The sequence below is a fragment of the Rousettus aegyptiacus genome, unplaced genomic scaffold, assembly GCF_014176215.1.
Source record: "Rousettus aegyptiacus isolate mRouAeg1 unplaced genomic scaffold, mRouAeg1.p scaffold_m13_p_16, whole genome shotgun sequence".
NCBI classification, from domain to species: domain Eukaryota; kingdom Metazoa; phylum Chordata; class Mammalia; order Chiroptera; family Pteropodidae; genus Rousettus; species Rousettus aegyptiacus.
Window position 1 is genome coordinate 15,590,674 of NW_023416291.1, and position 27,765 is coordinate 15,618,438.

The 27,765-nt window shown below is 40.4% G+C and overlaps 1 protein-coding gene across 13 annotated transcripts in view; it reads left to right on the top strand.

Annotated features, from left to right (window-relative positions):
* ARHGAP10 (Rho GTPase activating protein 10) overlaps positions 1 to 27,765 on the top strand; it is a 258,976-nt gene that overhangs the window by 52,292 nt on the left and 178,919 nt on the right. For 12 of the 13 annotated variants that reach the window (XR_004955022.1, XR_004955018.1, XR_004955021.1 and 9 more), the window contains 2 exons: positions 14,887 to 14,982; positions 15,056 to 15,117. The exons of the other annotated variant lie outside the window; for it this stretch is intronic. Coding sequence is in view for 2 of the 12 variants with exons in the window: in XM_016158883.2 (XP_016014369.2) it covers positions 14,887 to 14,982; positions 15,056 to 15,117 (158 nt within the window). In the remaining 10 variants the exon portion in view is untranslated. The remainder of the gene's footprint in view (positions 1 to 14,886; positions 14,983 to 15,055; positions 15,118 to 27,765) is intronic. 13 annotated transcript variants of the gene reach the window in all.

The window sequence follows — 27,765 nt, forward strand, 5'->3', positions numbered from 1 at the left end:
TGCAGAGATGCCAGAATTAAATGTTCGAGGATGCAGGAGGTTGGGCGCTTCGAAGTGTGCAAGTGACAGAGAAAACGTCTTCAAAATAACGGAGAAACTATGACTGCCTAAAAGTATACAGAATTCAAAATTATAATTCAAAATAGAGGCTGTGAAAGTAAGAGGGAAAATATTTCATACTGTTATCTATCAGACTTGGAATAGATAAAATGAAGACTGTACATTAATGGCAGTTTATACCCTAGAAATTCTTGTTAAGAAGGAAAAAAAAAATAAAAATTGAGAAGTACGGAAAATAAATTTTGAAAACAGTTGATCAAATGGAGGAATGAATTCCCATGTACCCATTGTTTACCTCCAGGAATTATAAAGTCATGGTCAAGTGCTAAGGTATAATTCAGGCTGGATATGAGGATGTCTTTCAGTCAAGTTTGCAACTCATAGGTTTATTTATTTGGTTTCTAGGATTTTTGGCAGACACTGCATTTTAAATATAATTGAGAAGGAGTTTATGGCTTTGTTTTATCAGTTTGCAGAAATATAGAATGAAATCTAATATTTCTTTTTTGGAATCATTCCTTTTGGAAGCTTTCCATCTCTGATTCAACCTTTTATTTTTTTCTATGCTAACTGACCCTGTGATAAATTTACTTTCTGTGACATAGCTTGGAGAATAAAGCGTGTTAGATGCTCACTTGCTGAGAATACTTAGAACAAGAGTCCTTTGAACTGGAGCCTGGAAGTCATTGGTGGGCCAGAAAAATTCCCAAGGGTCCTTATTCTGTGTGTGTGTGTGTGTGTGTGTGTGTGTAGTTTTGGTTGGGGATAGGGGTTGGGGTGGGGGGACAGGAGGAATCAATAATGTAGTGAAACTTAGAGTATTAGTAATTAAAACTTTAACTGAAAAATATGCTTGAGGGGCACATGGATCTTCGATTGATATATAGGCAGTTATTTATTATACATCTTTGTGTGATATTTCCAGTTAGGTACTGATTTGGAATAAAAAAACAGTTGAAGTTAGGATATACTGCAGCTACACACAGCTACCGTATCTGTCTAATAACTGGAACCTCCATTATAAAAGCCAAGAGATGTGAGCCTGCGGAGCTTGGCGAGGGATTTCTAATGCAGATTGTATTAAGTTTTGGAGGAGGCTGTTAACAGTTGGAGTTCAGTGAACTTAGGGGGTGCATGCAGGGACCAGATCACATGGGGTCTTTTAGAGCTTTAGTGAGGAGTTGGGTTTTATTCTAAATAGGACAGAATGATGTTGAAGGATTTAAGTCGGGCCGTAAGGAGATCCACTTTATATTTTCCGTTAACTGTTGCTGCTGTGTGGGAATTGGGCTGATGGGGAATGAGTGGAAGCAGATGACCAGTCAGGAGGTGATGGTGGCTGGGCTAACGGTGGAGACAGAAGTGAGCACATCCACGGGATATTTTGGGTGCAGAGTGACTGCAGAGGGTTAAGGGAAAGGGAGGAATCGGGACGATTTGTCAGAGAACTCCTTGCCAAAATCTGACAGCCTTACAAAACACTTGGCACTTCGGATTATTCTTAATTCTGTGTCTTCTTCGACTCTGCACTCTACTCATTTCTCGTTTTGCCTGCCCTTTCTGTGCCCTCTTTTCTGCATTTGTGAGCCACCTTCCTGGTTCACTTCTCTATTTCCACTTTAATAGCTTCTCTGCATACACAGACAATTAAAACCTCTGGCCTTGACTGTTATCTGCAACTGCTTTCAGAATTTCTGTTCAGGTAATCTGCTACTTTCTGAAATACCTCAAATGCAATTATTTGTTTCCTGACCTTAAATTGGCTGCTTCCTCTCTTGACTTCCTTTTTTTTTTTTTTTTTTTTTTTTTTTATGATTTTGCCATTCTCCGTAACCCAGACAGGATAACTTAGTAATCTTTGATTCATTATTTTCCTTTCCTGTAATTTGTTGTATAAAACCCAGCATTAGTCCCAGGTTGTCAGGGGAGAAACTGAAACTTGGAAGGATTGCTCAGGGTCACCCAACTGGGCACTGCTGGCACTAGTGTGTGAGCCCCAGTGCGACACTAGACCCCATATTGTCAATCACTATGCAATACGGTAGGCGAAGGAGCTTTGTGATAATACGTTGCTGACTTTGTTTAAAAACGTGTCAAATTTTCAGAGGTTGGGAACTACTCCTAGTAGTTTTACTAGTTATACTACTCCTAGCAAGTCATACTAGCTATCTGAATGTTTTCTCTAACTACTGTACATATATTTACTTTTATAAACTCATAGTAAATTTACTATGCCAAATTATTTGCTTGTTACCTTTTTTTTGAGGGGAAGAAGAGAAGAGTGACAGTGAGTGGTGGGTACAAGTTCTTCATTTTTCCTCCCCTATCAAAGGGCTCATTTACCCATATGAATATTGAGTTTCATTATTTAAAATAGTGTTGTCCATCTGACGAAAAAAGCTGCTATTTGAAAATTTAAATTTCTTAATTACTAGTGATATTGTGTGTTTATTAGTGATGATTATGAATTACATTGATGATTATTTTTATTAGCCTTTAGATAAAAAACTTGGTTAAAGATAAATTAAAATGTACAATCAATCTTAATTTCTGCATCAGATATTAGATTGAGAATGTCTTACCTATGACTTCTAAGTTTTAAAAGAACTTTTACATTAAAGGTTCTTATTTTTACATTTTATCTTTCCAATTCTGGAAGTGGAAGGACAAAGTTACCAATTTCTGAGCGATCGAGGCTCAGCCTGAGAATGTGTTGGATCTGAGGGGATGCAAATATAATTTATTTATGCAGAATGTATATCTAAGTATGGTGCTTTGTCTTCGTACTATCAGATGTCTCTGTAGTGCTTGAGGGTGTGGGCAAGGGCAGCAGCCTAGACACAGAGCCCTCTGTGACTCTTCGATCTTTGAGGATAGAGCCCAGATTGTTGGATGTCTATGACATCAATCTGGGGAGTCTTCCCTGCGCCCGTCTTGACAGGGTCTATCATTTCATGGGTAAATTCAACAGCTTTTCATGACGAGGGCCTTCTGTTGTTCTTGTTTACACCATTTCCTAGCTGCAACTCTAAGTCCTATCCTAAGTCTGGCTATTAAGTACTGAACCCTGGGCTACCAGTGTTCTCCTGTGGGAACTCTCTCCTGACCCCTTTCTGTCTTGTCATGGGTACTCCCTTTTGGAATACTGGCCATCACTTACTTTAACACTTTGCATCGTGAAACGTGTAGAGCAGGTATGAACTCACTGCGTGTTATGAGGCACTACTCCCCAGGAAGTTTACGTATTAGGGGCATGTATTTTATACTTGTACAGTTTCTCAAGTTACAGCCCTACTTTGGGAATCCTGCCTTTAAGCATAGCCACTATATTATGGTTCTCCAGAGAAACAGAACCAATAGAATATATTCATGTAAGTATATATAGGAAATGAGTTTTATTATAAGGAATTGGATTACATGATTAGGGAGGCAGAGAAAGCTTACGATTAGATGATCTGCCATCTACAACGTCTCAGCTCAGACAGGTAGAGAGAGGTAGAAAATTAAACTTTTTTTGTTCTTGTTGGGTTTTCAACATGTTGGATGATGCCCACCCATATTGGGGAGGGCCATCTGCTTTGGTCAGTCTACCAGATGAAATCTTAATCTCTTCTGGAACACCTCACAGACACACCTACGAATCTTATTTAACCAAATATTAGGCATTCCATGGCCAAGTCAAGTTGCCCCAAACATTAACCGTCATAGCCACATTATCTTATACCTCTGTCTATCTTGATGGTTGGGTATCATTAATTTGTTTTGCTTTGGCTTTAACTTTTTTTTTTCTGATCATAAAAATTATTTATGCCAAATAAAGACTTTAAACAAATACATAAAACTACAAAGCACATGAAAACCATCGGCTAAGATTTAGGGGGACTTACATCCTAAGCTGTTTTATGCGCACATATATGCTTTCTATGCGTTCAGTGATTTTGCAAGTTGACCATGTGGCTTACTTGTATAATACCTCCTCTTTCCCTGACATGGCTAGTTTTCAGGAGGTCCAGACTCGTGCCATTCTGTCCCAGGAGGCTCGGACTGTTGATTCTGCCATCTGGGATCTCGGTCTGTATTGACCTTGCCCTTGAGGAAGCATGAAACCAAGACGCGGCCCTCACTGCCCCGCCTGCACACCAGCTTCCCAACAGCCGCCTTTCTGCGTTTGCTTCGCTTTCTCCTTCCTGTTGGCCGCGTTCCCCCGTCCAGCGCGCTCTTATCCTGCCATTCTCCTTGGGAAATTTTCCTTCCCCTGGGGCTGTCCACAAAATCTTTTGAAAAAGGTTTTTATTCCTGACTTCTCCTCTAACATTTCAGCATGATCAAGATGTTTCGATTATTTACGGGCATTTTATAAGGGTGCTGGAAGGAAAGGGTCTTACGACGCAACTGTGGCCTGACGAGGCCGCATGTTGTGATGGTTTAGACTGGAAGCTGGCTCCAGTGTGCACATCATGGTAATCCAGTGCTACCTTTTGTTTCTTACTGTGTTCCTCTGTAAAATGAAGCGAAAGATTTTACCGAACTGAATATAATGAGGATTATGTGAACTAATACATGCAAAGCACTTCCCCGGAGTAGTGACCAGCACATAGTAAGTGCTGGGAGCTTTGGATTTATAACCATTTTCTAGGCAATTATGAATGTTTAAATTTATGTCGAACATAACATTATTATGTTAAAGCGGACCAACTATCTCATGGACTTAGTTCCTGCCTACTGCAGTTTTTTAGAAGGACTGGTTTCTGCCTTTAGGGGCTTTTGGTGGAATTTTATGTGTTAACCTAGTAAAGTCTTTAGAAATAATTTTGGCCTTGAACGAACGTGTTTTGTACTCTCTGTCCTTGTGCTTGAGTTGTCACTCATGGCATCTGTTGACCACGTACTTCACAGCTCCTTTTAAGGAAGGTGGCTCTGCTCACAGCCCCTGCTGAGGAGAAAGCACTCTGAGGATCATGTGACCTCTCACCTCTCCCTAAGTTGGCTGATTTGATTGCAGTGGCACACGAGACTTCTGTCATGGCTTTTTGTGGGGTGGGGGCAGAGGGTGGGGAGACTTGGGGCAATTCGATTCTCTCAAAACTTGGGAAATGAGGGAAAAACAGTGAGAGCTGAAGTCGACAGTGTCATAAACCAATGTAAGGATGACGAAACAGCCTTATCAGGCAGCGCCATGGTGGCAAGCCCTCTGGGTAAGCAGCAGTTCCCACAGCAGGAACTGATATGAAACAGAAGAAAAGATATGGCGGTTGCAAGTGACGGAGAGAAACGTGAACACTCAGAACCAACTTGTGTTAATGGCAGAGGTCCAAAGTAAAAATTCTTCAGTTGGCTGTAAAGCAAGTTACTTTTCATAACAAGCTGCTGACGTTTTTTCCTGGGCTCTTTGCAGTTGTATTCTCATTGTTTGAGTATTCCTTGCATCCAACAGTTGTTTAGTACAGTCGACCCTTGAACAACATGGATTTGAACTGCAAGGGTCCACTTGAAAGTAGAGTTTTTTCACAAAATATGTACTGTACTATAAATATATTTTCTTTTATGATTTTCTTAATATTTCTTTTAGTTTACTTTATTGTAAGACTACGGTATAATACCTATACACAATACATGTTAATCAATTGTTTATGTTATCAGTAAGGCTTCTCTGGTCAACAGTAGGCTATTAGTAAAGTTTTGGAGGAGTCAAAAGTTACTCTTGGATTTTCAACTACAGGGGAAGCCGATTCTACTAACCCCAGTGTTGTTCAGGGATCACCTGTATGTAGTTCTTCTCATTCCTGTCTAAAGGATTCCTGCTTTGTTCTTAATGCCTTGAATGGCTCCTCTGTAGTTTACAGCGATTTAAAACAACTCCATTTTTTAGGATCCTGTTCAACCTTGCTATTCTATTCTGTGTTTTTCTGATGACGTTAACCTTTTTTTTTTGGGAATTTGTCTTCCATTGAACTCCTATGGCATTTGTAATCTGGAGTCCTCACTTCCTGTGCAGTATGTGATGGTGGTCTCTCCCCGATGGAGGTCGAGAGCTCTCTAGGGCAACAGTCACGTCCTCTTTGTGTTTTCTGGTGCACCCTGGGCTGTGCTGCGTGAGTGGTAGCTGCAAGACATTGGTCGTTTCTGGCGGCATTTCTCTTAGCTTTGTGATCCTGGTTTAACTTGGGGCGCAAAAGATGAGCTGAAGCTTTAGCCCCTCCTTAGAGTGAGTCTTGTTTTACTTTTTCAAAAATTTGTTTTAAAGACAATAAATATGAAAGCATTTGGGAGAAATGGGTTAGTTAATACAGTAACTTTTGTTCGATAGCTTAAGTGATGGCAGAACAGTGGAAAAGCTAACGTTCTTTAGGCCAGAGTAACACCTGACATCTAAATCCCTGCTAATATTTACTTTGGGCCTTAAGCACATACTGTGGTTAGCAGGGTAGCTTGTCTGGACATTATCCCCTCTCTGTGGTTCTGCTTTGTTTTTTTTTTTTCCTCTTTCTTGAGGACATTTTGGAAACCACTTTGTTTGCCGACCTACTATATTAAATACCAGAATATTTGACTAATATCATGTTTTGTCATTGAGCTTAAATCTCCGATCTGTAAAAACAGTAAAAAATAATAGAGGAACAAACGTCCATGTACCCTTTCCATGGCCCACCAGTTGTTTATGTCATCTCTTTCTCTCTGTATATTCCTATTCCACGTGCTGGCCTGAGCGGGGCCTGTTCTCGAGTCAGCAGCTCTCTGTCCCTGTTCATTCAGCTCTAATGAACTTTGAGAGAGTCACGTGTTACAGAACCTGCCAATATAGGAAATGAGGGCTCTGGGTCAAACAGTTTTCTTGAGAAGGGAAAGGGAGAGGTTACATTTTAATTGGATGTGACATCTTGGTTATTTTTCAGTTTATAGATAAGAAATACAATGCACACTACGCGTGCCTTGCCCAAGCTGCACACCTAGGATATGGCAGATCCAGCATTGGAATGTGGATCTGTAAGGTTATAGAGCCTTTCTCCTTTTCATAAACCCTACTACCTCTAGTTTATTGTTCTTTTGATTTCTCATCTGTAAAATTGGATCCTTAGGCTAAATTATCTCTAAGATTACATTCCCTGCTAAAGTTCTTTAATTTAGTCAGGACTTGATATCCAAATGCCTCCAAGGATCAGGGAGATGTTTTAATGAGGGTGATGACATGGAGTTAGCGGCATTCACGGTAACCAGAGGGTTTGAGAGATGAAATTAAAATTTTAATGAAAGGGATGGTCAAATAAAGTCTGTAGGACCACCAGTTTTTGACACTCAAATTTAGGCACTTCACTGGAGATGTCAAGCCATCCTAATTTTTAGCACGCAGTCTTCTTATAATGTTTATTGGCCCATCAGCCATTCTTATTTTTTTTTTTTTTTGACATGTAATCAGAGAAGGTGCAGGCTGTGTGTTGGCCGGGATATGCTTTTTTATATTTAAACAATTCCCCTTGCCCCCAACCCCCCCCCCCCCAACACATACATACTCTGGAGTCCTTTGTAGCCTTTCTCTGGCACATGCGTTCTAGTGCTGGACTGTGTATTCTTCAGCAATAGGTGCACCTGTTAACTGTTGTCCTGTGTTTGACAAAGTTACACTAAAACTAGGATTCCATACTACAACCTGGATTCTGGTTAGAGCTCTCTTTGAGCTAGGTGTATGAAATTGAGGTAGTTGTCCAGATGTTGTGCTTTTTGTATTCCAGCTGCAGGTGAGAGACTCTGATTTTCAGGCTGGATTCTGCAGGATGTAGTCTCATTGAGGATCTGTAAGGGAGACAGGGACCACCTGAGTGGGGTTCTTCATCCCATCTTCTACCTGAACGGTTTTGATTATCTCTTGGTTCTACTAATTAACTAGTTATATGATCTTGAGCAGGTTGCTTAAGTTGTATGTGTCTGTTTCCTCCTCAGTGAAGTGGGCATAATATAATAATGATACCTCCCTCTTAAGCTTGTTGTGATACTTGAATCAATAAGTGTAAATATATCTGACATTATAAGGTATGATAGATAGATTAATGGCCCTCCAGGGATGTCCCTTCCTGATTCCCAGAACACTTGACTTTGTTATTTTACATGGCAAAAAGGGACTTTGATGGTGAGATTAAGGACCTTGAGATGCAGAAGTTATCCTAGGTCATCATGGTGGGCCCATTGTAATCACAGTGGTTCTTAAATCAGAAACAGACGTGATGACAGATGCAGAGGCAGAGCGACGTGTTTGGTGGCTGGGCGCCATGAGCCGAAGAATCTGGGCACCCTTTAGATGCTGGAAAAGGCATGGAAGTGGATTCTCCCCTAGAGTCTCCAGAAAGAATGGCCCCGTGAGACTCAGTTTGGATTTCTGACCTTCAGAACTATAAAATAATAAATTTGTGTTGTTTTAAGCCACTAAGTTTGTGAAAATTAGTTGTGGCAGCATAGCAAACTAATACAAAGGATTAGCTGTATTTTCCGTTGACTGTCTTTTCTCTTCTTACTGTAAAAAAGCTTTTCTTTGAATAACGGGGTCCATGGCCAAAGACGGCTTGAAAACCAGTGGGCCAGGCGCTTGCCAGCATGCCCTCGTCGTCTGCTAGCCTGTCGTGGCTGTACACAGAACCCAGCTTGAGTAGACTGTGTGTTCACCGAATGTATACAGTGCACTTGAAGTCTGGAGAAGGCATAGTGAAGGTTGGATGGTGTTCCCCGGGGTGCGATTCTCTGCAGTGCCCAGATCACTCCCTTCTGAAAAGGTTCTTCATAATTATTTGGTAACTTTAGTAAATAGTATCTGGTTGTCTGTGTGCCATATTGGGTCTTGAGCCCTGCACTCCATGCAGGTTTATGCATTTTGGAGGGGAGACCACATATGCCTGTTTGTAGACTCAGCTTGTTTTCCTTTTGCTTCGTAAATTAATCAATTCAAGTCATTCTAGTGACATTAAACCGTGCTTATTCTGTGATTCAGAAGAATGTACTACACAGATACCCCAGTTGAGCTGGACTTGGAGAGTCAGGGCCTTAACCTAACACTGCCAGAGCCCATGCCGGCCCAGGAGCTGCTCCTAGAATAGCCTGTGATTTGGCTTTCAGGCCTTGACTAGCCCAGTAGTGCATTTTGGGCTTGTGAGATGTTTGCACTGCATTTTAAATCTGCAAAGCGAGTTATTTACTTTTCTTTTTTGACTTGTACAGAGAGGGCAGAATGCTGTTCTTGTGCATACATAGTGCAGCTGCCGCCTTTGTAAATCTTAAAAACATGAAGGAAAATATGAAGCCTAGAGGAATTTTGTTTCTCTTCCAAATTTCTTGGATTAACATCGGAATTATTTCCTTGGCATGAATCTGGTGTGAAAGATATTAAATTCTTAGAGTCCATACCCTGCTTTTCTCTAAATAAAACATTGGAGAATTTTGGTGCGTGTTTCGATGTGCAGAATGGGGGCAGAGCTTCCCTTGGCAGAGCTTTTGCATAGTTGATAATCTAGTTATTTGGGTCTCGACATGCAAAGAATATGAGCTCCTAGGTGCAATTTGCCTGTTCAAAAAAAGGTTTTAGGATCCAGTGTGGTTAGTTAAAAACCTTATATTTCAAATTTAATGAGTGAGAAAGGCACATTTATTTGCTGTTTTATTCTTTCTTTTCAAGCGCATAATTATAGAACATTTCTTCAAGTGTCCCCATCAGTGCTTTGGTTGATGGGGTGGGAAGTTGCAGGAGATTATGACCTTATCCACGCCAGGCTTTTAACATGAGGGGATATAACACACCTAGAGGGCTGCCCAGAAGTTCAGTAAAAGTAGAGAAACCGGAGTAGAAGGTTTTCACCCCCTTTCGGCCCTGGTAGTACCTCTATATGTCTAATCGTTTATGGTCTTAATGGAAAACTTACTGGGTGGCTACGAGAAAGGATTTTTCCATTTGTAAAATCATCAAGGATGAGTGGTGGCAGTTGGGGCCATTGTCTGGGGGCTCTGGAACTTGGATTGCAACTAAGCCCAGGTCTCTGCGTGCGATGTCCTCTGTCTCAAACACAGCAGCTCTCAAATGTAACTTCTCAGCTCTCAAGCTACTCCCAACCCTGCTTCTGTTTTCTTTCCCATTTGTCTACGGATTGAGGACCTAAAAATTTCAGTCTGGGAGACTCTGAAGTGGCAAGTTCATTTGAAGAGTTCAAATCAAATCACATTAATTCTTTAACGTTAACTATGTTTTTGTGCACCCACAAGCTTGACCTTGTCAATCAGCTGGTGTCCTGCCAGCTTTGAAGGTCTTTCAAGAGAGTAGTGTTAATTGGCAGTACTCAGCAATTAGGCATTGAGGCACAGGTGTATGAAGTTCTCATTTGGTTGGAATTCTGCATTTGGGCCGTTTAGATAACTGGTTGAGATCTGGTCAAAGGACCCAGATATAATGGGAATAATGTTTAATCTCTTTAAAGTTGGAATGGTGCAAAACAAAGTGAATTGGTCCTTTGCCTCCAGGACTACTACCAGCAACTTAAAGAGGTCTGCGACCTTGATCAGGTCACTAATTTATTTTTGAACCTACTTAAGGTAGCACCTCCTCTGTAGCCTGATTATAAAGAGTAAATGACATAATATTTGTTAAGTCAATTAGCGTAGAGTATACACTCAGTACGGGTAGCACCACCTCCAGGTAGTGGGCCCCTCACCGTCTGCCCCCAGGAAAGTAATGAATGTTGCCGGCCTCTGTTACTAGTGAATTCAGACTCCTTGAGTTTCATGTGCAATGATATTGGAAAGAAAGAACATTATCTTTTTGCACAGAGCATCTTCATGCTTATTTAATAGGCTGTACTAAATGTAGTAACCTATCTTATGATTTTATATTATGTGTAGAAAGGCAGAAGATATCTATAAAGTATAAACTGCACAGGAGAAGAAATAAATTTATACTAAGTAATAAAAAGGTGATAAATTTGTGATTGTTAAAAAGAAAGGAGTTTGATATGGTAAAATTTTTAAACAATAAAAATTTTGCATAACGCTCCCTAATAATACCAGAAAGAAGTCATTGAAAAGGAAAAATAGTGGTGGAAAATGGAAGATTGCATTCTAAAATAAAGAATTGATATGACTATGATACTTAGTGTGGAGGTAAGACAGAATCATGCTATTTTCATGTTTTTAACCTAGGACAGATATATCATATTAGCTGTGCAAATTAACCCGAATTTAATCAACTATTAAACATTTTCAGCCAATGAAATTAGGACTTATGAAGTGTTGGAAAGCTGATGCATTTAAATTTTAACTTTCTAGAGAGCATTTTATCCTGATCGCATGAAACAGTTTTTAAAGTATCCTCTGATTCAGTTAATTTGGATAAAATACTCAAAGACACAGCTCCAGAGTGGGAACATATATTTTTTTTACCAGCATTGATGATAATATACATTACTAGTTACACACACACACACACACACACACACACACACACACACGTACATATATATATAAATAAATGCGTGCTATCTAAGTAAACATATATAAACATACATACACATATTTGTATATATATATATACACATAAATGGAACCAGTTTCATGCCCCTGTTGAGAACTAGCAAACAGCAAAATAGAATAAGACTAAAGTTTTTAAAAATGATAAGCTCACAAATTTAATATTTGCAAATAAGTACATGACATAGGTTAAAAAAGAATCCTGTTGTGATGCCAATTTCAGGGATATAGGGAAACAGAAGACTGTAGTTGCTGCCTCAGGGACTTGCTGCTATAGCTTGGGGAAAATGGATAGCAACAGGTAACTTATTGGCTACATGAGGTATTTTAGGTCATAAGAGCAATGAAGAAAATAAAATAACAATGGAATAAAGAGAGACTCAAGACAGAGGGGCGATGTTAGTCAGGGCCTCAGGGGCGGTGGTATCGTTGGGGGCAGAGAGGATGGTGAGGGGAAGGAGTTTCTGAGCTGTGGCATCAGGGTTGAGAAGGATCCAGCCATATGCATATCTGGGTGGGGAGGACCGTTTCAGGTGGAGGGAGCAGCAAGTTTAAGGGATCTGAGACCGGAATGAGTCTGTCGTGTGAACTAGGAGTAGGCCACTGTGGCTAGATCTTAGTGATTGTGTGTTTGCCCCAGATTACAACAGAAACTAAAATATTTTCGAATGGCCTAAATATGTAGGCTTTACTTTTTTCATGTTTTAAACAATTTTATGTTGTAATTGTGAAATTACGGCAAAAATATAGAAGTATACAAAGCATACATTTTAAAGAAGAATGATAAAGCAGACATCCACACCCACTACTAGGTCACGGACCAGCTATTTCTAACCTCCTTATAGATTTCTGGCTACATCACCCACCCTGGCCCCCAGTGGTAAACGTTGTGACTTTTGAGATAATGATCCACTTGCTATTCTGCGATTTTGTGATCTATGTACACAACCCGAACATACAGTCTAGTGCAGCTTGTTTTGAATTTTATGTAAAGGAACCATACTGTGTGTATTCTTTTGTAGTTTGCTGCTTTTTCTCCAGATTGAGATTCATCTGTGTTGATGTGTGAATTCGTAGTTAGTTTTGACTCTATAGTGTATGACTAGACTACAATTTAGTCGTTTGTTTTACTGTTGACTGATATTTTTTCCAAGTGTTTGACTATTACTATGACCAGTTCTGTAGATTTTTCTGGTCTATAGTGCATATGTACAAGAGTTTATATTGCAAATTTACCTAGGAGAACAATTTCTGGATTGTAGGATATCACATATCACCAAATTTACTAGAAAAGGCCAAACTTAATACTTAAAGAGTAATTTTACCAATTTTTATTCTCACTAGCATTATATGAAGATTTCTGTTTTTGCGTATACAGACTTAGACCAACATTTGAGATTGCCAGATTTAGTAATTTTTGCCAATCTGATGAATCTATTGAGGTATCTTGAGGCTTAATTTTCATTTTGTTAGCACTAATGAATTTGAGTCATAGGCCATTTGGATTTTTCACTTGTTTTTCTGAAGGGCCTGTTCAAGTGTTTCTCCCAGTTTCTTCTTGGGGTTCTTGCCTTAACTCATTGATTTATATTAGTTAGTTATACCTCCTGGATGTGTGTGTGCTTATATTCCCTCTTTTTATGTCTTTAGAAGTTTAAGAGTTTATCACAGGCAAATTGTATTAATCTTTCTATATTAGTTACCTACTGCTTTATGAAAAATCACCTTAAAACCTAGTGGCTTAAACAGTAGCCTCTTATTTCAGTTGGGGCTCACGGGGGCAGTGAGGTCTCACCGGGACTGCCTTCTGCCTATGCAGGGAAACTCTCTTTCTGTTATTGGCTGTTTGACCGATGGGGCAAGAATGGGGTGATTGAGCCACAAGTTTCATCAACCAGCAGGTTAGCCTGGGCTCGTTCACCTGGAGGCCAGAGGAGGTCTCCAAGAGATTTGAGCAGACGCGTGCAGAGCTTCTGAAGGCGGGGGGTCCAAATGAACACAGTGCCATTTTCACTACATTCTGTCGGCCACAAATCCACCCCAGATACAAGGGGTAGGACAGTAGTCTCTACTTACCTCTGGAGGAGCCATTCAGTGAAGCGCCTGTGGATAGGAGAGGTGCCGAGCTGTGGCCATGCTTATTCAGGGGGGCAGCAGGGAGCCATTGTATGTACAATTGGGGGTAAAGAGTTGAGAGTTCGTTAAAAATGTATCAAGTAGCATTTTCTAATGTGAAAAATAATCGATTGCTTTCAATCTTTGTTTGTTAGCTATAATGCAATAAAGAAAATTAAGAAGTGCATCGCTTCTACTGTCTTGTTAAAAACAGCCCTCCATTTTTTACATTGTTTGCTGGACTTTCTTGTCCATATTTATATATTTATTCTGATCAGCAGTTGTGGATTGCCTTTGTTTCTTTTCTAACCTTTCACTTTGCGTGACGTGAAGTTTTGTCTGAAAGCGGTCTGTCAGCTCTCGCCGCGCGAGACCACGGCCGCGTTGCGTGCAGGAGGCGGGATCGTGCCCTGGCGGGGGCCTGGCCCGAGCACAGGTGGCTCTGGAGTGCAGTCAGGCCTGTGCCGTTGCGGCAGCCGTGTCTGAGCTTTACCTCGGTTGTAGAATGGAGACCGTTTTTATTTTCTCTCTCTCTCAAGAGGATTGAATGCGATAAAAAAATACATATCACTTAGCATGGTGCGAGGCCCATGAAATAAATGTTAGCTTCTTTTAGAAGCAGAATTTCCCACTACTTTCTATTAATCTCCAGTGAAAAAAGGATAAGGACCTATATTGGTCTTTTGCAAAATGAATTTTTTTCTTCAGGTACCTTCCTGCTGCTGTTTTCTGTGAAAACTCTTTTAAGTCTCTTGGTTCTCTCCCTGAAGTTTGACAATCAGTTAAGAGCACTTGGCTGCCTGACACTGAGCTTTATCAGCCAGAAAGATCTCACGGAGCCCTGGGAGATACCATCAGGGGTGTGTGTTCCTACTCACAGCCTGAAATTCTGAAGTTCTGACCTGAGTGAGCACAGAAGGGAAAGTGCTGTAGGGAACGAGTCGGAGTAGTCAGATCTCTGAGGAAGAAGAGTCTGAGGGAGGAATAAACATTTCCCCGGCACCTGCTCCATGCCAGAGTGCAGAGCGGAAGGCAGACGCAGCGCAGAGAGTGCCGGGTTGCGGGCGCTGGGCCCTCTGGCAGAGGAGTTGGCGTGCGCCTCCTCGCAGGTTGAGAGGAGGAGGGCTCTACAGCTGTGCCAACCGGAAGAGGAATAAATGTCTTCTAAGCCTCGACTTAAAACAAGGACCCAAGTCATCATTACATCTTTCTTTCTAGGTCTTTCAGCGGCCCAACGGAAGTTTGCTCATTCTCTCAGAGACTTTAAGTTTGAGTTTATCGGTGATGCGGAGACCGACGATGAGCGCTGTATAGGTACGTGGAGGTAAGGTTTTGGTTTGCTCTGCTTTGGTTTGGCCACCGGATAATTATTCCTTTCTCTTGACAGATGCTTCCTTACGTGAATTTTCTAATTTTTTGAAGAATCTGGAAGAACAGAGAGAAATTATGGTGAGTTCTGGGATGTAAATAAGTTCAGCAGGGGAAATGTGGGTTTAGAAGCTGGTTCTGGTAGAAGTTTTGGATGCATTTACCCGTGGAGGAAGTAGCTCATTACTAACTAGGATGAGGTTTCAGGAGCCTGGATTTCTAGTTCATTGGTGGTGCCGACCATCGTGAGAGCTTAGACATGTTGATGGACCTCTAGACCAAAGCCTTGTTTCTTTATCTGTAAAATAGTGGGTTGGAGCATTCTAGATTTTTGTTAGCACTAAACATTGAGTCTCCTGCAGAACCTTAGTTGATCAAGAAGATAAAAGCAGGAAAGCTTATGTAGAGGTACAGGGAAAGCAAGGCGATGTTTAATTTGTAGATTTCTAGGCTGTGTGGAGAGGGAGAGAGGTTAGGCTAGGCAGCCTTTGAAATCCCACTTTGCTAGGCTGTGTGGAGAGGGAGAGAGGTTAGGCTAGGCAGCCTTTGAAATCCCACTTTGCATCGAGGTTCGTGATCCCAGCAGTGATGACACTGGCCGTTCTTCACTGGGTGCTCTCCATGTGCGTGCTGCTGTGCTCAGCGCATTGAGTGTATGATCTTATTTAACCAAAGCTCAGCAGTGAATTTCGAGGGTATTGAATAATACACCTTCCTTAAAAGCTTGCATTTCCCTCTTACTGACTGATGTTTGTTCATTCAGCAAAGATTTCTGGTAGACTTGGCACTGGATTATGACACACTATCTTTTCTCACCAGTGTTTTTCATGCTTTAAAAAGAGGACAAACTATTTTATTTTCTGTTTTTGAGAATGCATGTCATCTAGGATTATGTTTAAGTGTAAGTGTGAAAATACTAAACATGATAGCTAAGATAGTTAACCTTTGTGCGGGGTTCTGATCTAAGCTGTTTATCCAATAGTAAATCTTTCAATTCTCACATCAACTCTATGAGATAGGCTCTGTGATTAGCCCCTGTTTTGCAGATGAGGAAACTAAGGCACAATACCTGCCCAAGCTCACGTGCCAGCTGAGAGGTAGAGCTCATTTATGACAGCACCAGGCACTCTGAACCTCCTGCCGCTTTGGCCAGCTTTCTAGATGTTACTATGATCTCCTGGGTGGTGGCTGGTGGGGGTTTCTTTCTGGTTGAGTTGGAATTGGGAAAGAAGTGGGAGGGAGCACTGATTTTGATTTAAAAGTGACAGGGGCATAAGGCCCCGAAAAGCCCAAACATAATGTGTACCGTACTCTAAATTCTGAGGTAATCCGTATATATTGCAAATACTCTAGGGGGCACGTGTGAGGTACTATGTTTTTCCTGGCACAGACTGACATACTCAACCAATATGTGGGCAAGTAGTCTGATTTTTCAGCTGTTTAGGAAAGTCTAGATATGACAGTGGATAAAAACGGTGCCGTGACAGCACCGTGCTACTTGAAGTGGGTGGGTGTGGCTGGTGGCGGAAGCACATGTTCTTAGCTTATGGTAATCATATCAACTTTTTTTGTTCTCAACCCTCTGATATTTACTTACGCTTCCCTGGGATCTTGAGCATTCAGCATGTGTGTATGTGATCACTCTTTGTGTTGCAGTTCTGTTTAGAATCTGAGCTCAGAGGCAAACAAAGCAAAGACCCTGCCTTCAGGGAGGTTACATTCTAGAAAGGAGAAGTATAATAAAGAATCATATATATTGTCAGGCGGTGATATTCTATTTCCATTTCATCTTCCTTGACATGAATTAAGGCTGTCTGAGAAACACTGTATGCTTCCCAGAGCTATTGTTGGCTGACTTATTGATTTACTCTTCAGCTATGATGGGAGTTGATAGGGTCTCTCTATCTTAGGTAGGGCAGGGATGGTAAGGCTGGGTTTTCAGTGCAGGGTGGAAGTAAGAATAGAATGTTGTCAGTATAAGGCCATGAACCTCAGAGAGGAATGGGATGACATGTTACAGCCCTTTTGTGGGATAGCAGGAAACGATCCAAAGCTGGAAATCAGTGGGAGGCATCTGTGACCAATCAGAGTAACCAGAACATGTAATGCTTTTTTTTTTTTTTTTTTTTACTTTTTAGTATGGAAAATTTTGAGCGTATAAAAAGATAGAGAGAAAAATATTATTAAACTACATGTACTCAGGACCCAGCTTCAATAACCGTTGCCACACAGCCAGCCTTGCTTCCTGTATACCCGTTACTCCCCCGCCCACCATTGTTTTGAAAGAAAGCCCAGTATTATCCATAAATACCTTAGTTTTTAAACTCCGAAAGATAACTCTTTTGAACCACAATATCCATGTCATACCTAAAAACAATACCGATTTCTGAATATTATGAAGAATTAGGTCAGATTTAAATTTTTCTGATACTCATTCACATTTTGTCATTCTTCTCCCTTTTCCCCAATAACAGTTTGCTTGAATCTAGATCCAGCAAGATGCATTTGATTGATACGTTTCTAAATCTCTCTTAATCTGTAGGTTTTTCTTCCCTTTTTTCCCTTGACGAGAATTCCTGATACTTTTCAATTAATGTTAAAAGATCTTTAAGATACTACTTTCTGAGTTATAATAATGAAGTTAATAAAAGTTAAAAAGTTCGGCATTCACCCCATGTTGATGTTATTTGAGTATTTCTGTCTGATCTTGACAGTATGTGATCAATTTTTTTTTAACCATGTAAATTGGGATCGTTATGGCCACCTTTGTTTCTTTAAATAACTTTGAATACTTACTAAAAAAATCTTTAATGGTTTATTAGACACCAATCTTAAACTTTTGAATAAGAAAAGATACCTTCCTTAGGTGTCCAGTATGGTCCTGGAGAATAACTGGTAAAAAAGGGAATTAAAATTATTATACTAAGTGTAACAACAAAGGTATAGAGCCTGGCAGCCTGCAGTGGGTGGGGGGAGGCTAAGCGTTTGCTTCTTAGGAAAGATTTAGAGAAGTGGTATTTGAGCAGGAGTTCAGGGGACAAAGATGCTGAGCAGAGCCCTTGTATAGTTTAACAAGCTCATAGCTCCCCTACACAGTAACAAGGAAATAAAGAAGGTCTTTAAGCAGTTGGATGCCAATGTATTCTAAAAACTTTTAAAAACTCTTGTTTTTACTTTACATTGTTAGAAACCAGCAGCAGATTAAAAGCCATGTATTAAAAAAAGAATGCAGAATGATAGCTGTAAAATAGAAGTAGAAATATTCTAAAATTGGTTGCAAGAATTTAACAAAATCTTAGTGGTCACTTAATCTTTAAAAGAAGTGAAGTCCTAGATTAGATGATGGTGCAGCAGAATAATTAGAAATTTGTAATTAACACTGAGCAATCAAAATGTTAAAAAATGTATACAGTCTGTGTTTTAGAAGGCAAAGACCGATGCCAAATACATTTTTTGTAAGCTTTCCATTTCCTAAATAAATATTAAAATATGATTTGGGGCTTTAAGGAGTAAAGTCTTCTGGAAGCTCAACAATCAGGGAACATTTTCTTCCACGTCTGCTTTTAGTCATTAGGTATATGTATATTCACATGCCTAATCTGTGCTCTAAATTTGTGTGTGTGTGTGTGTGTGTACACACTCATATTCCAAGAAGTACTGCCTACTGCATGCCTAGCACTGTGCCAAATGCTGTGAAGGCAAAGGCATTGTTCTTACCCTTGAGTTGTTAGCTGTCCCTCAGGGAGAATTGCCAAGAGCTTGTAACTTCAGCCTGCCATGTGGTAATAGAGAGGTCTGGAGGAATTCAGGGAAGGCATTTTTGGAGACACTATTCCTCAGCTGAGTTGACAGGTGAATCAGAGTTGGCCAGGTAAGGAAAGATGGAAACGAAGCACTGGTTTCCTCTTCGAGTTAAAGTCATTGATTTTGGGAAAGAGGGAGAGAGATGTTTGTCTGTCCCCCAACTAGTGTGCAGTTTTGTAGCTGCAGAAACGGATTGTCGGGGAGTGAAGTGGAAAGAAGTCCAGTCTAGCAAGTCGGAGTGCTGCCCTCCGTGCCCGTGGCCAGGTCCATGGATGGATATGCCTTGTACTTAGAAAGGCTAATTTGTCTTCTTCAGGATAGGTTTTCAAGTGAGTAGTTTTCACTGTTAATATTGCCAACCCGAGTGGCCAGAATCGTTGTGCTCACTTCAGTGCATGTTCTCCGAGGAGAGTGGTGTGTGTTTTGCTGCCGGCATTCCGGAGATGTTCTCTCTGCCATGACGGGACAGGGCGTACTTATCTGAGGTGGGCAGCTGGCCAGGAATGTAAGAACTTTTAAAATAGTGCTCTAGTGTTTATGGTGTTCTTTTAGAAGCACTTCACCCTGTACTTACTTCTCTACATGTATCCTTTTATCAATTGGTTTTGTCCTCCTAAACACAACCGTTCAGTTTCTGAGGTTATGGCAAATGTGGGAGCTGTGCGAGGCACAGAGATTGAGGAAAGCTTCTGGGAAGAGGGGATGCGAGGAGAGGAGGTCGAGCTTGCCAGATAGAGCACAAAAGGCGCCTCCCTCTCATCCAGCATGGGCTGGGATCCTTGGCTGGCAAGCAGCCACGAGACAGTGTCTTCGCTACCCTGCATCCCTTTACCCTTGAGCAGGATGACCCCATGATACACACTCCTGAGGCTTTTGACGCTTGCTGGGTGTTTTGCTTTTAGCTTGTGCTCTGATAAAGAAGGCCTTAGGCCTCTCAATACAGACGGCTTTGTTAATAGTTTAGATGGTTTCTGACAAGCAGTTGTTTCCTCCACCCTTGTCTGATATGCTTCACTCCTTTCTCATCTTTTTTCTTTGTCTCAGATATCTTACAGATAATATAGGTAAAGTGATTTCTGTATCTTTTGTGGTTTTCGGTGCTGATGTTTGTTCCAAATTGTCTTTTACTTCTACTTTCAAAATTGTTTCACGATACTAAAACAAACAAACAAAAAAAGCTCAGCTACAATGAACTAAATCTCTCTTACCTTTTGGTAGGAGTTTTCATGATAATCTTTCCTTAGTGTGCCCTAGGCCAGTGGTTCTCAAAGCTTGATCCCCGGCCCAGCAGCATCAGTATCACCTCATAACATGCCAGAAATGCAAACTGGGGCTCCACCCCAGACCTACTGAGTCAGAAATTCTGGGGTGGGGCCCATCAATATATATTTTAATAAGCCCTCCGGGTTATTGCCAAGCATACTCAAATCAGAACCACTGGCCCGGGAGGCCAGTGACGTCTCAGCTGGCATTCCTAGCCTCGGAGCTAGAGCCATCTGCAAGCTGGATGCACTATGAACTGCTTTTTGATGACTTTCTGTCTACCATGAGGTTAAAATAATCTTTAAAAACCTAAGCTGTACGTGTCATTTCCAAAGGATTTTGGACCCTACCTAGCTCCTTTATCTTAATGGAACAGGCTTCTGCTGTTAGGAATTGTAGCGTTACTTAATTTGTGTTTAGCATTGCTGGTGGCGTCCTATAACGTGATAGGTACCTAGGGCATGCCACGCCATTGGAAAGATTGTGCCTTCAGTTTCATCTTACTATAATTATATTTTATGTGGTATATCAAACCTGTTTTAATCCTTTCTTTTACAGATAAAGTGACATTTTTGTGCGGAATTGTTAACAGGAATATTTACATGGGGGAAAGTCCATCTTGAATTTATTTATGAAAACATTGCTCAGTTTAGTTCAAAAGTTGTCAGTATGTAACTTTATGGAGAATTTTTCTCCTTAGAACTTACCTTTACAATTTTGCAATATATTTTTTTTTTATATACATCCTATTTTTTTTTTTTTCTTGTAAATCCATTGTGGTTCAGTTAGATGTGGATGTCCTTATGAAACCTGTGTTTTTCGCTTTTTTTTTTTTTTTTTTTTTTTTTAGAGCTGGATTTTCACTGACCCAGAATCCTGTAGAGATTACAGTTAGGATTAACTCAAATCAGAATTCTAGAGTGAGTGAGGACGTCTCAGGCAAGAGGCCCAGGTCCCTTCCCAGACCTGCCTCATGACTCAGTGTCCTCTCTCTGGGTGACTCATTGTCATCTGTGGCCTTCCAGCCTTGTCATGCTCATTCTACTTCCCTGTTGACACTTAGGTTCCCTGAATTTCATATCGTTGGACTTGTTCTCTGCTTCTAAGGAATCAGCTCGCTCTTCTGATGAACTGCGTAATAGTGATGTGAAAGAGCAAGGAACAGACACCACCTCTTCCCCCCACTCCGCCCCGTGCGGCAGGGGACACCAGGATGTGACCGGTCTGCTTCTCTGTTGTCGAAGCCAGAAATGTAGTTTCATTAGGGAGAATTAGTTCAGCTAAATCTAGCTTTGTGAGAAACCTATTTTGAGTTGAGGCAGGGCACCTCACATCATTCTTCAGATCCTGTCATGAAGTGCTCGGTGGTATGGCCTCGGCTCCTGAAAGAAAGAGCTGAGAGGGAATTTAGGGCGACTTACATTTAACCCCTTGGTATAAGAAAAGGGGGCTTCCTGGAACTGAGGTGGAACGATTCCATCCACATCATGAAATAAGTCGGCGACAGAGGTTGAAATTGAATTTTTCTCCTACCTTTTGGTATCTTAAGGACATTATTCATTGCCTTTAGATCTTCGTAAGATTGAATAGCCTCCTGACCCCCTTTGAACATGGGTGAAGTAGATATGTATCCTTATAACTGCTGTTCGCCTGTTTCAACATTTTAATTAACAGACCACTGGAGGGAGAAATAGGAATCCTGATGGTGGTTTGAAAACCTGCCAGTGAGACTTTCTGGCTAGGTCGAGGCGGTGCTGGCTTTCAGTGCCTGAAGAGTGGGTGCCATCATTTCGGAAGAAAATCCTGAATACCATAGTGGAGCCCTCCTTACAGAAATAATACATCTTCAATATTCTTGACAATACAGAGGAAATGCATGTGAGGAGAACCAGATGTTGATGATGCGTGAAAAGTGATTCAGAAGAGTTAAACTCTGAAGAAATGTTCGAAATATGTTAAATCGTTTGCTTATTCTTTTTTATGTATACACTAGAGGGATACATGATAAAAATATATTTAACTCTCAAAGAGATTCTTCAATAAACATAAAAGTTCTAAGTGTTATGATATTAAATGAAGATTTCATTAGCCTTTTTTTCTTTATAGTAGATAAAACAATGGAGTGTCTTACTATTAATGGCATGTTAGATTTAATGAAATACATTACTAAAATGGTGGTGGGGATTATTAGAGGTCCAGAAGAATATCAGTGGCCGTGATAGTGTAGTGGAAAGAATGTGGACTTCGAAGCCAGGGCAGCCAGGAGCATCTCTCAGATCCGCAGCCGCGGGGCGCGTCGCTGACCATCAGACTCCGCTCGCTGCTCCACGGTTCCCTCACCACATTTGTACGAATGCCAAGCTTCCCATGCTTGCTTCCTGCTAGTGAGTGAGCGCAGCAGGGTCACTAACTCCGGCTTCTTCACGGGGACTCTGGCGTCCTCTGGCAGCTGGCCTGGGCTCCAGGAGTCCCCGACACCTTGTCCAACTTCCCCCCAGAACTGCACTGCAGTCGAACACGTGTCTGCCCACCTCCTTCCTTCCTTCCCTGCCTCCCTGATCCCTGCCTCGCTGTCTGACGGCCCTTCTCCAGCCTCCTCTGGCTCCTGCCCCGTTTTTCTCACAGACGTTTCCCCTAATAAATTTTTTTTTGTGTCTCTAATCCTGTCTTGGTGTCTGCTTCTTAGAAGACCTGGCCTAAGACAGAAAGAGGCCGCTTTGAGTCAGAGATAATGGGTACAGGAGACTCAGCAGAGGTATTTATGGTTACTGTTATTACTGCCAGCAGGAAATGTTGCATTTCTGTAGAAACTCTGTTTTTTATGTTATCTAAATTTATAGGAGAATCCTACTTCGTTCATAAAACAAATATATTTGAATACCAGTTAGAAGCCAGGCAGCGTTCTGGCTTCTGAGGATACAGTGAAGAATTAGGTCTTTGCCAGGTCGAGGTGCTCAGCTGCTGGCCGAGTAGTGGACAGACAGTGTGATTTCAAGAGCCCTTCCACTCCATGGCTTTCCTTTTCTCTCTCGGACACTCAGATAGCCCAGGCACCACAGAAGGTTTGGAGATCTCATCTCTTGATCATTGGGGAAAGGCGTAGGTGTTCTTTTCTGAATAGTTTTTTCCCTCCCCCTCCTTTCCTCTCATTTCTCTTTTCTCTCTCTTTTCTCTCCCCTATCTCTCTCCTCTCTCTTTTCTCTTCTCTCGTGTTTTCCTGATTCAACTGACAATTTATTGTCTTACCATTCATGAGGTTGCATTTCTAGGTATGCCACTGAGTTATACCATTCACTTCTGAAATTCAAATGTTCTCTTACATAAAGCTAAAGAAACAGAATTGCAGATTCTTGTGATACTTTTACAGCTTTCTTGACAGGGTTATCTTTTACTCCTATGGGGTTCTATTTCTTCTCATAATGTTCTGCCCAAGTATTTATTTTGTTTTTAAAATAGAAGCCTAGTGCCTTGTCTTATGCACAGATGGAAAGAAAATCAAGGTTGACTCTCTGCACATCTTTATTAGGTTAACTCATTCCTAATATATTCAATAGCTTTTGTTTAAAGATTATCAATTTTTCTTAAGTATCATAAAAAATAATCTTTATTGCTAGAGTCTGTTTGATGTGAACAATCTGAGAATATTACTACTTTTTTTTTCGATTAATGTTTTCCAAAATTGATGCAAGCCTTCCCCTCCACTCCCCTTCAAACAAATCCTAAGATATTTGTTTATAGGAGATAAACATTAAAGGAATTTTAAACTTGTGTGATGCACTAACCTAACTTTATTTTTTCAAGAGCCAAGTCATGGCTAAATATTCAGGAAATTAAGTCAGAGTGCAGAAATTGTCAGAACTTCAGCTCAAATCCTTGTTTCCTTAGGTTTTAAGCTATTCAGAATTTAGGACTGTAAGTTGATAAAAACTCTTTGGGCCTTGTGTGAATGAAAGCAGGTGTGGTAACTAAACTAGTGAATCTGGAATATATATTTTATAAATTATAGTTCCTAGGCACTTAAGTGAGACTGCCATAATTTTGAAATCAGACATTCGAGGAACCATTTCATATTAATTTGCTTCTAATTTTCAGGTTTAAACTCTATACAGTTAATTTACAGCACCTGTGTCTCAGTTATAGCTCATGTATGGATTCAGTACGATTCTTACTGGTTCTTAGGTATTGTATTTGGGTGGCTACCACTAAAAATTTAATTTCATTTTTACATTTTTTTTTTTTTTTTTGGTTACCTGGAGGATTAGATTACTTTGAACTGTGCTTAAAAATAAAATATACAGAGATTTGTTTGGAAGTTAAAATTACTTCTGTGACATTATCTTTCTCTTTTTACTTGTGTTAAATGGGTAGAAAGCAAGTATTATTCCTTCTTTACAGTTGAAAATATTCAGGTAATGAGATAATTTTTTTTTTTTCTGTGGTCTAAAAACAACTAGTTAGGACTGAGCTCAAATAAGAAAATGTTGGTCTTCTATTTGACATTGAGGTATGGGGCTTTTTTAGCAAAACGAGTTGTGAAACTTTTCATCTTTTGTCAATATCAGAGTCTTTGACTCTCTGATTTTCTCTTATTTCAGCCACTAAACTAAAGTGGAAGGTCCTTAATTTCCTTATGAAAATTTGATCCCTGGTTAATGGGGGAATGCACAAGACAGGGGAGAGCCTGGCTGGATGAAAAAAAGTAGCAAAGGATCAGAGCGGATGGGGAGGAACCTAACTAAAAATGAGCCGGTTTAGTCAGGAGAAAAACCTTACTTAGGAACATTGAGGATAGTACTGAAAGAATTTCGACAAGCTCGTTTAAGGTTCTGAAAATGTCATAGCATTAATCCTATGTTCGTCTGAATTCTCAGTTCAAGGTCTAGCTAGCTGTTCAGAGCAGAAAAGGAACTTATTAAAGAATAGTAGGTAGATTGCAGTATCTTTACAGGGTTGTGGGAACCAAGGATGATGCAGAGCTGAGCTTAGAGCAGACAGTCACCACTTTGCCACCCGGTCCGAATAACATAACCCGCACCAGCCACACCACAGTCCCTTGTGGCTGTTGATACAGCTGCTGCCTCTGGGAACTGGAGTAGTGGCTTTCTGGTCACTGATGTTTTGAAGCACCAGCTTGCCAGTCAGAGTCTGAGGCAGGAGCATCTGAGTAGTGGAACTCCAGCTGGGGGCCAGTACTTCACTGAGTGATGTCTGAGAAAGCAAGAGGCAGTCATTTTCAGCTTTCGTAGTGGAAGATGGGTTCTGCCTCATTAGGTAGGAGAAGTCCTCAAACGTAGTAAGAGGTTTCAAGTGCCGGGTAGCCCAAAAGGACAGATATCTACTATCGATAATGTTTATGTGTGATTATAAGGCAATACCATTTTCCCATGAGAAGATTAAACAAAATAATTTTTGGATTGCTTCAATGTACACACTTTAAGATATGTCTGTTTTTATGTCTGTTTTTATTATGTATGTCTGTTTTTATTATTTAGTTGATTAAATATGTATTTTAACATTATCAGAGTATAATTTAAGAATATTTTTCCACTTATTTTATCAGAGTTATTCCTTGATACCGTAGGCATTAGTGTGTTTATCACAGGCACATTCTGTGTTTTTCAGCACAGCTTTGCACAGTCAGTCTGGGCCCTATCTGTCAGTTCTTTGAGATACAGCAGCACCTTTTAAAACCTTTGTGATGCTTTCATTGGAAATTTTATCTCGAGCTTCAAGTATCCATTTGCAGTGATTTGGACAGTCTCTTTAAAAAATTTATCCCTGAGATGTATTTTCTTGTTTTTTTTTTTAACGTAACCACTTACTTTGTTCCTTTTAAAGTGATCTTTACGAAAACAATACTAATAATTTTGATGTCATCTCCAGAGAGACAACTAAATCTCTTACATTTCTTAAATTTCCCTTGTTTTTCTAACCCATAACTATTTGTGATTTCTAAGCATCTGAAACTAAGTGTGATTGGGGCTATTTCAAGCTAAGAGTCCTCAATCAGTTTTTTTATTGATCAAAATAATGGAAAGTACACTCCTTAAAAAAACACTGAAAGATTTTTATGCAGTGCAAGTCTCTTTTTTTCTGAGGGACAATTTGGGGGAAAATATTTCTCATGTTTGGAGCTATGTTATGGTGGTAGTTCCTTCATGCCTTTTCTCAAGGTTCTACTTCAGGGAGAATAAGGCCTGTAACACGCCTTTGCCGAATGGTTTCTTTGCTGTTATTCTGACTTTGGGATCGGAAAGTGGAGTTTTCCTTTTAGTCTAACAAGATGGGAACTATTCGGAAGGTCATGGGAGAAAGCAGTGGAAATTCTCCTTTGCTCTTAGATAGTACATTCCTCTGGCACCAAGAAAACTTGGAACCTAGGCTTAAAATAATGAGGCCATGAGGAACAGACATGATCCTTCTGTTTCCTTAGACTCAGCCCTTGTTAGTACTGAGTGATTAGAAAGTAATGATTAGCACTTATACCAACTTATTCGGGTTTTACCCACACCAAGATTTTTAAAAATTGTTATTAAAGATATCATAGGATGTCATTTTGCCTTTATTGCCTTTTTAGTAAATATGGGTTCCTAGCCCTAAGCCCTAGTCTCCTCAGAATGAACTTCAGTACTGAGCCTTTGAGCTCCTGTGGGGTGATGTTGAAGTCGTGGCCGCGGTTGCCTCCCACAGTGGGGTCCGATTCTCTGCTGGTTAGCCATACTGTCAGCATGTTTCTCAGCTCCAGCGTAGACTGTAAAGGTAGGTACATATACCACCCTACCTTTCCTTGCCTTTTTAGACATTTACGCTCATATGTCCAAATGTCTAACAAAAAGGGATTTCAGACTCAACGGGTGGGAAAAACTTTAGCTTCCCCAGGCTGTTGTATAGTAATCTCGTTCTTTTACTTTGAGTCATAAAGTTCTGTTGGGTTCCGTGGTCGCCATCATGTATTATAAGGCAATATTGAAATGTAGTTTGTGTTTCTGTGTCTCTCAACTCTTACAGAGTTCCTGGAATCACAGTGGTCAATGGGACCTCAGAGGTTTTGAGGGCCAACTTTCTCTCAATGCAGCGATCTATGGCAGTGTCCCTGGACAGATATATCTAGCTCATCCTTGTTTTTGTGGAATGAGCTAAAGGTCACCACTTTGCCTGGTCCATTGTAGTTCTTACTGAGTTCCTCTTTATAGCAAACCCAAATCTGGTCTATAGCTTTTCTCCATTAAATTTGGTTTTGTCCTCTTTAAACAAATCAAAATGATTTTTCTTTTATAGTACCCATTTAAATATTTCAAGGCAGATTTCATGTTCCCTTTAAATGTTCTCTTCCTCCTCAATCCCATTAAACACTGGTTACCTGTTCCTCCTAATTCTTTTTAGCATTTTGGTCACATTGTCCCAGTTAGAAAATATCTCTCTTAAAATATGGTAACTGCGATTGAGATAGGCTCCGATCTTATGGGACAAAATTTAATGATTACTTTGGATTTGAACAGCACATGTAACCTATGTATGGACATGTTTATTATCTTCTAATAAACAATTTAGGACTGCTTTGGCACATGCTGAACTTACAGTTAATTCAGATTTTTAGGGGCCAAAGCTCCTGTTTAGGCCCACTATTTAATTCATATAAACTGTTGTTAAGATAACTTTTAC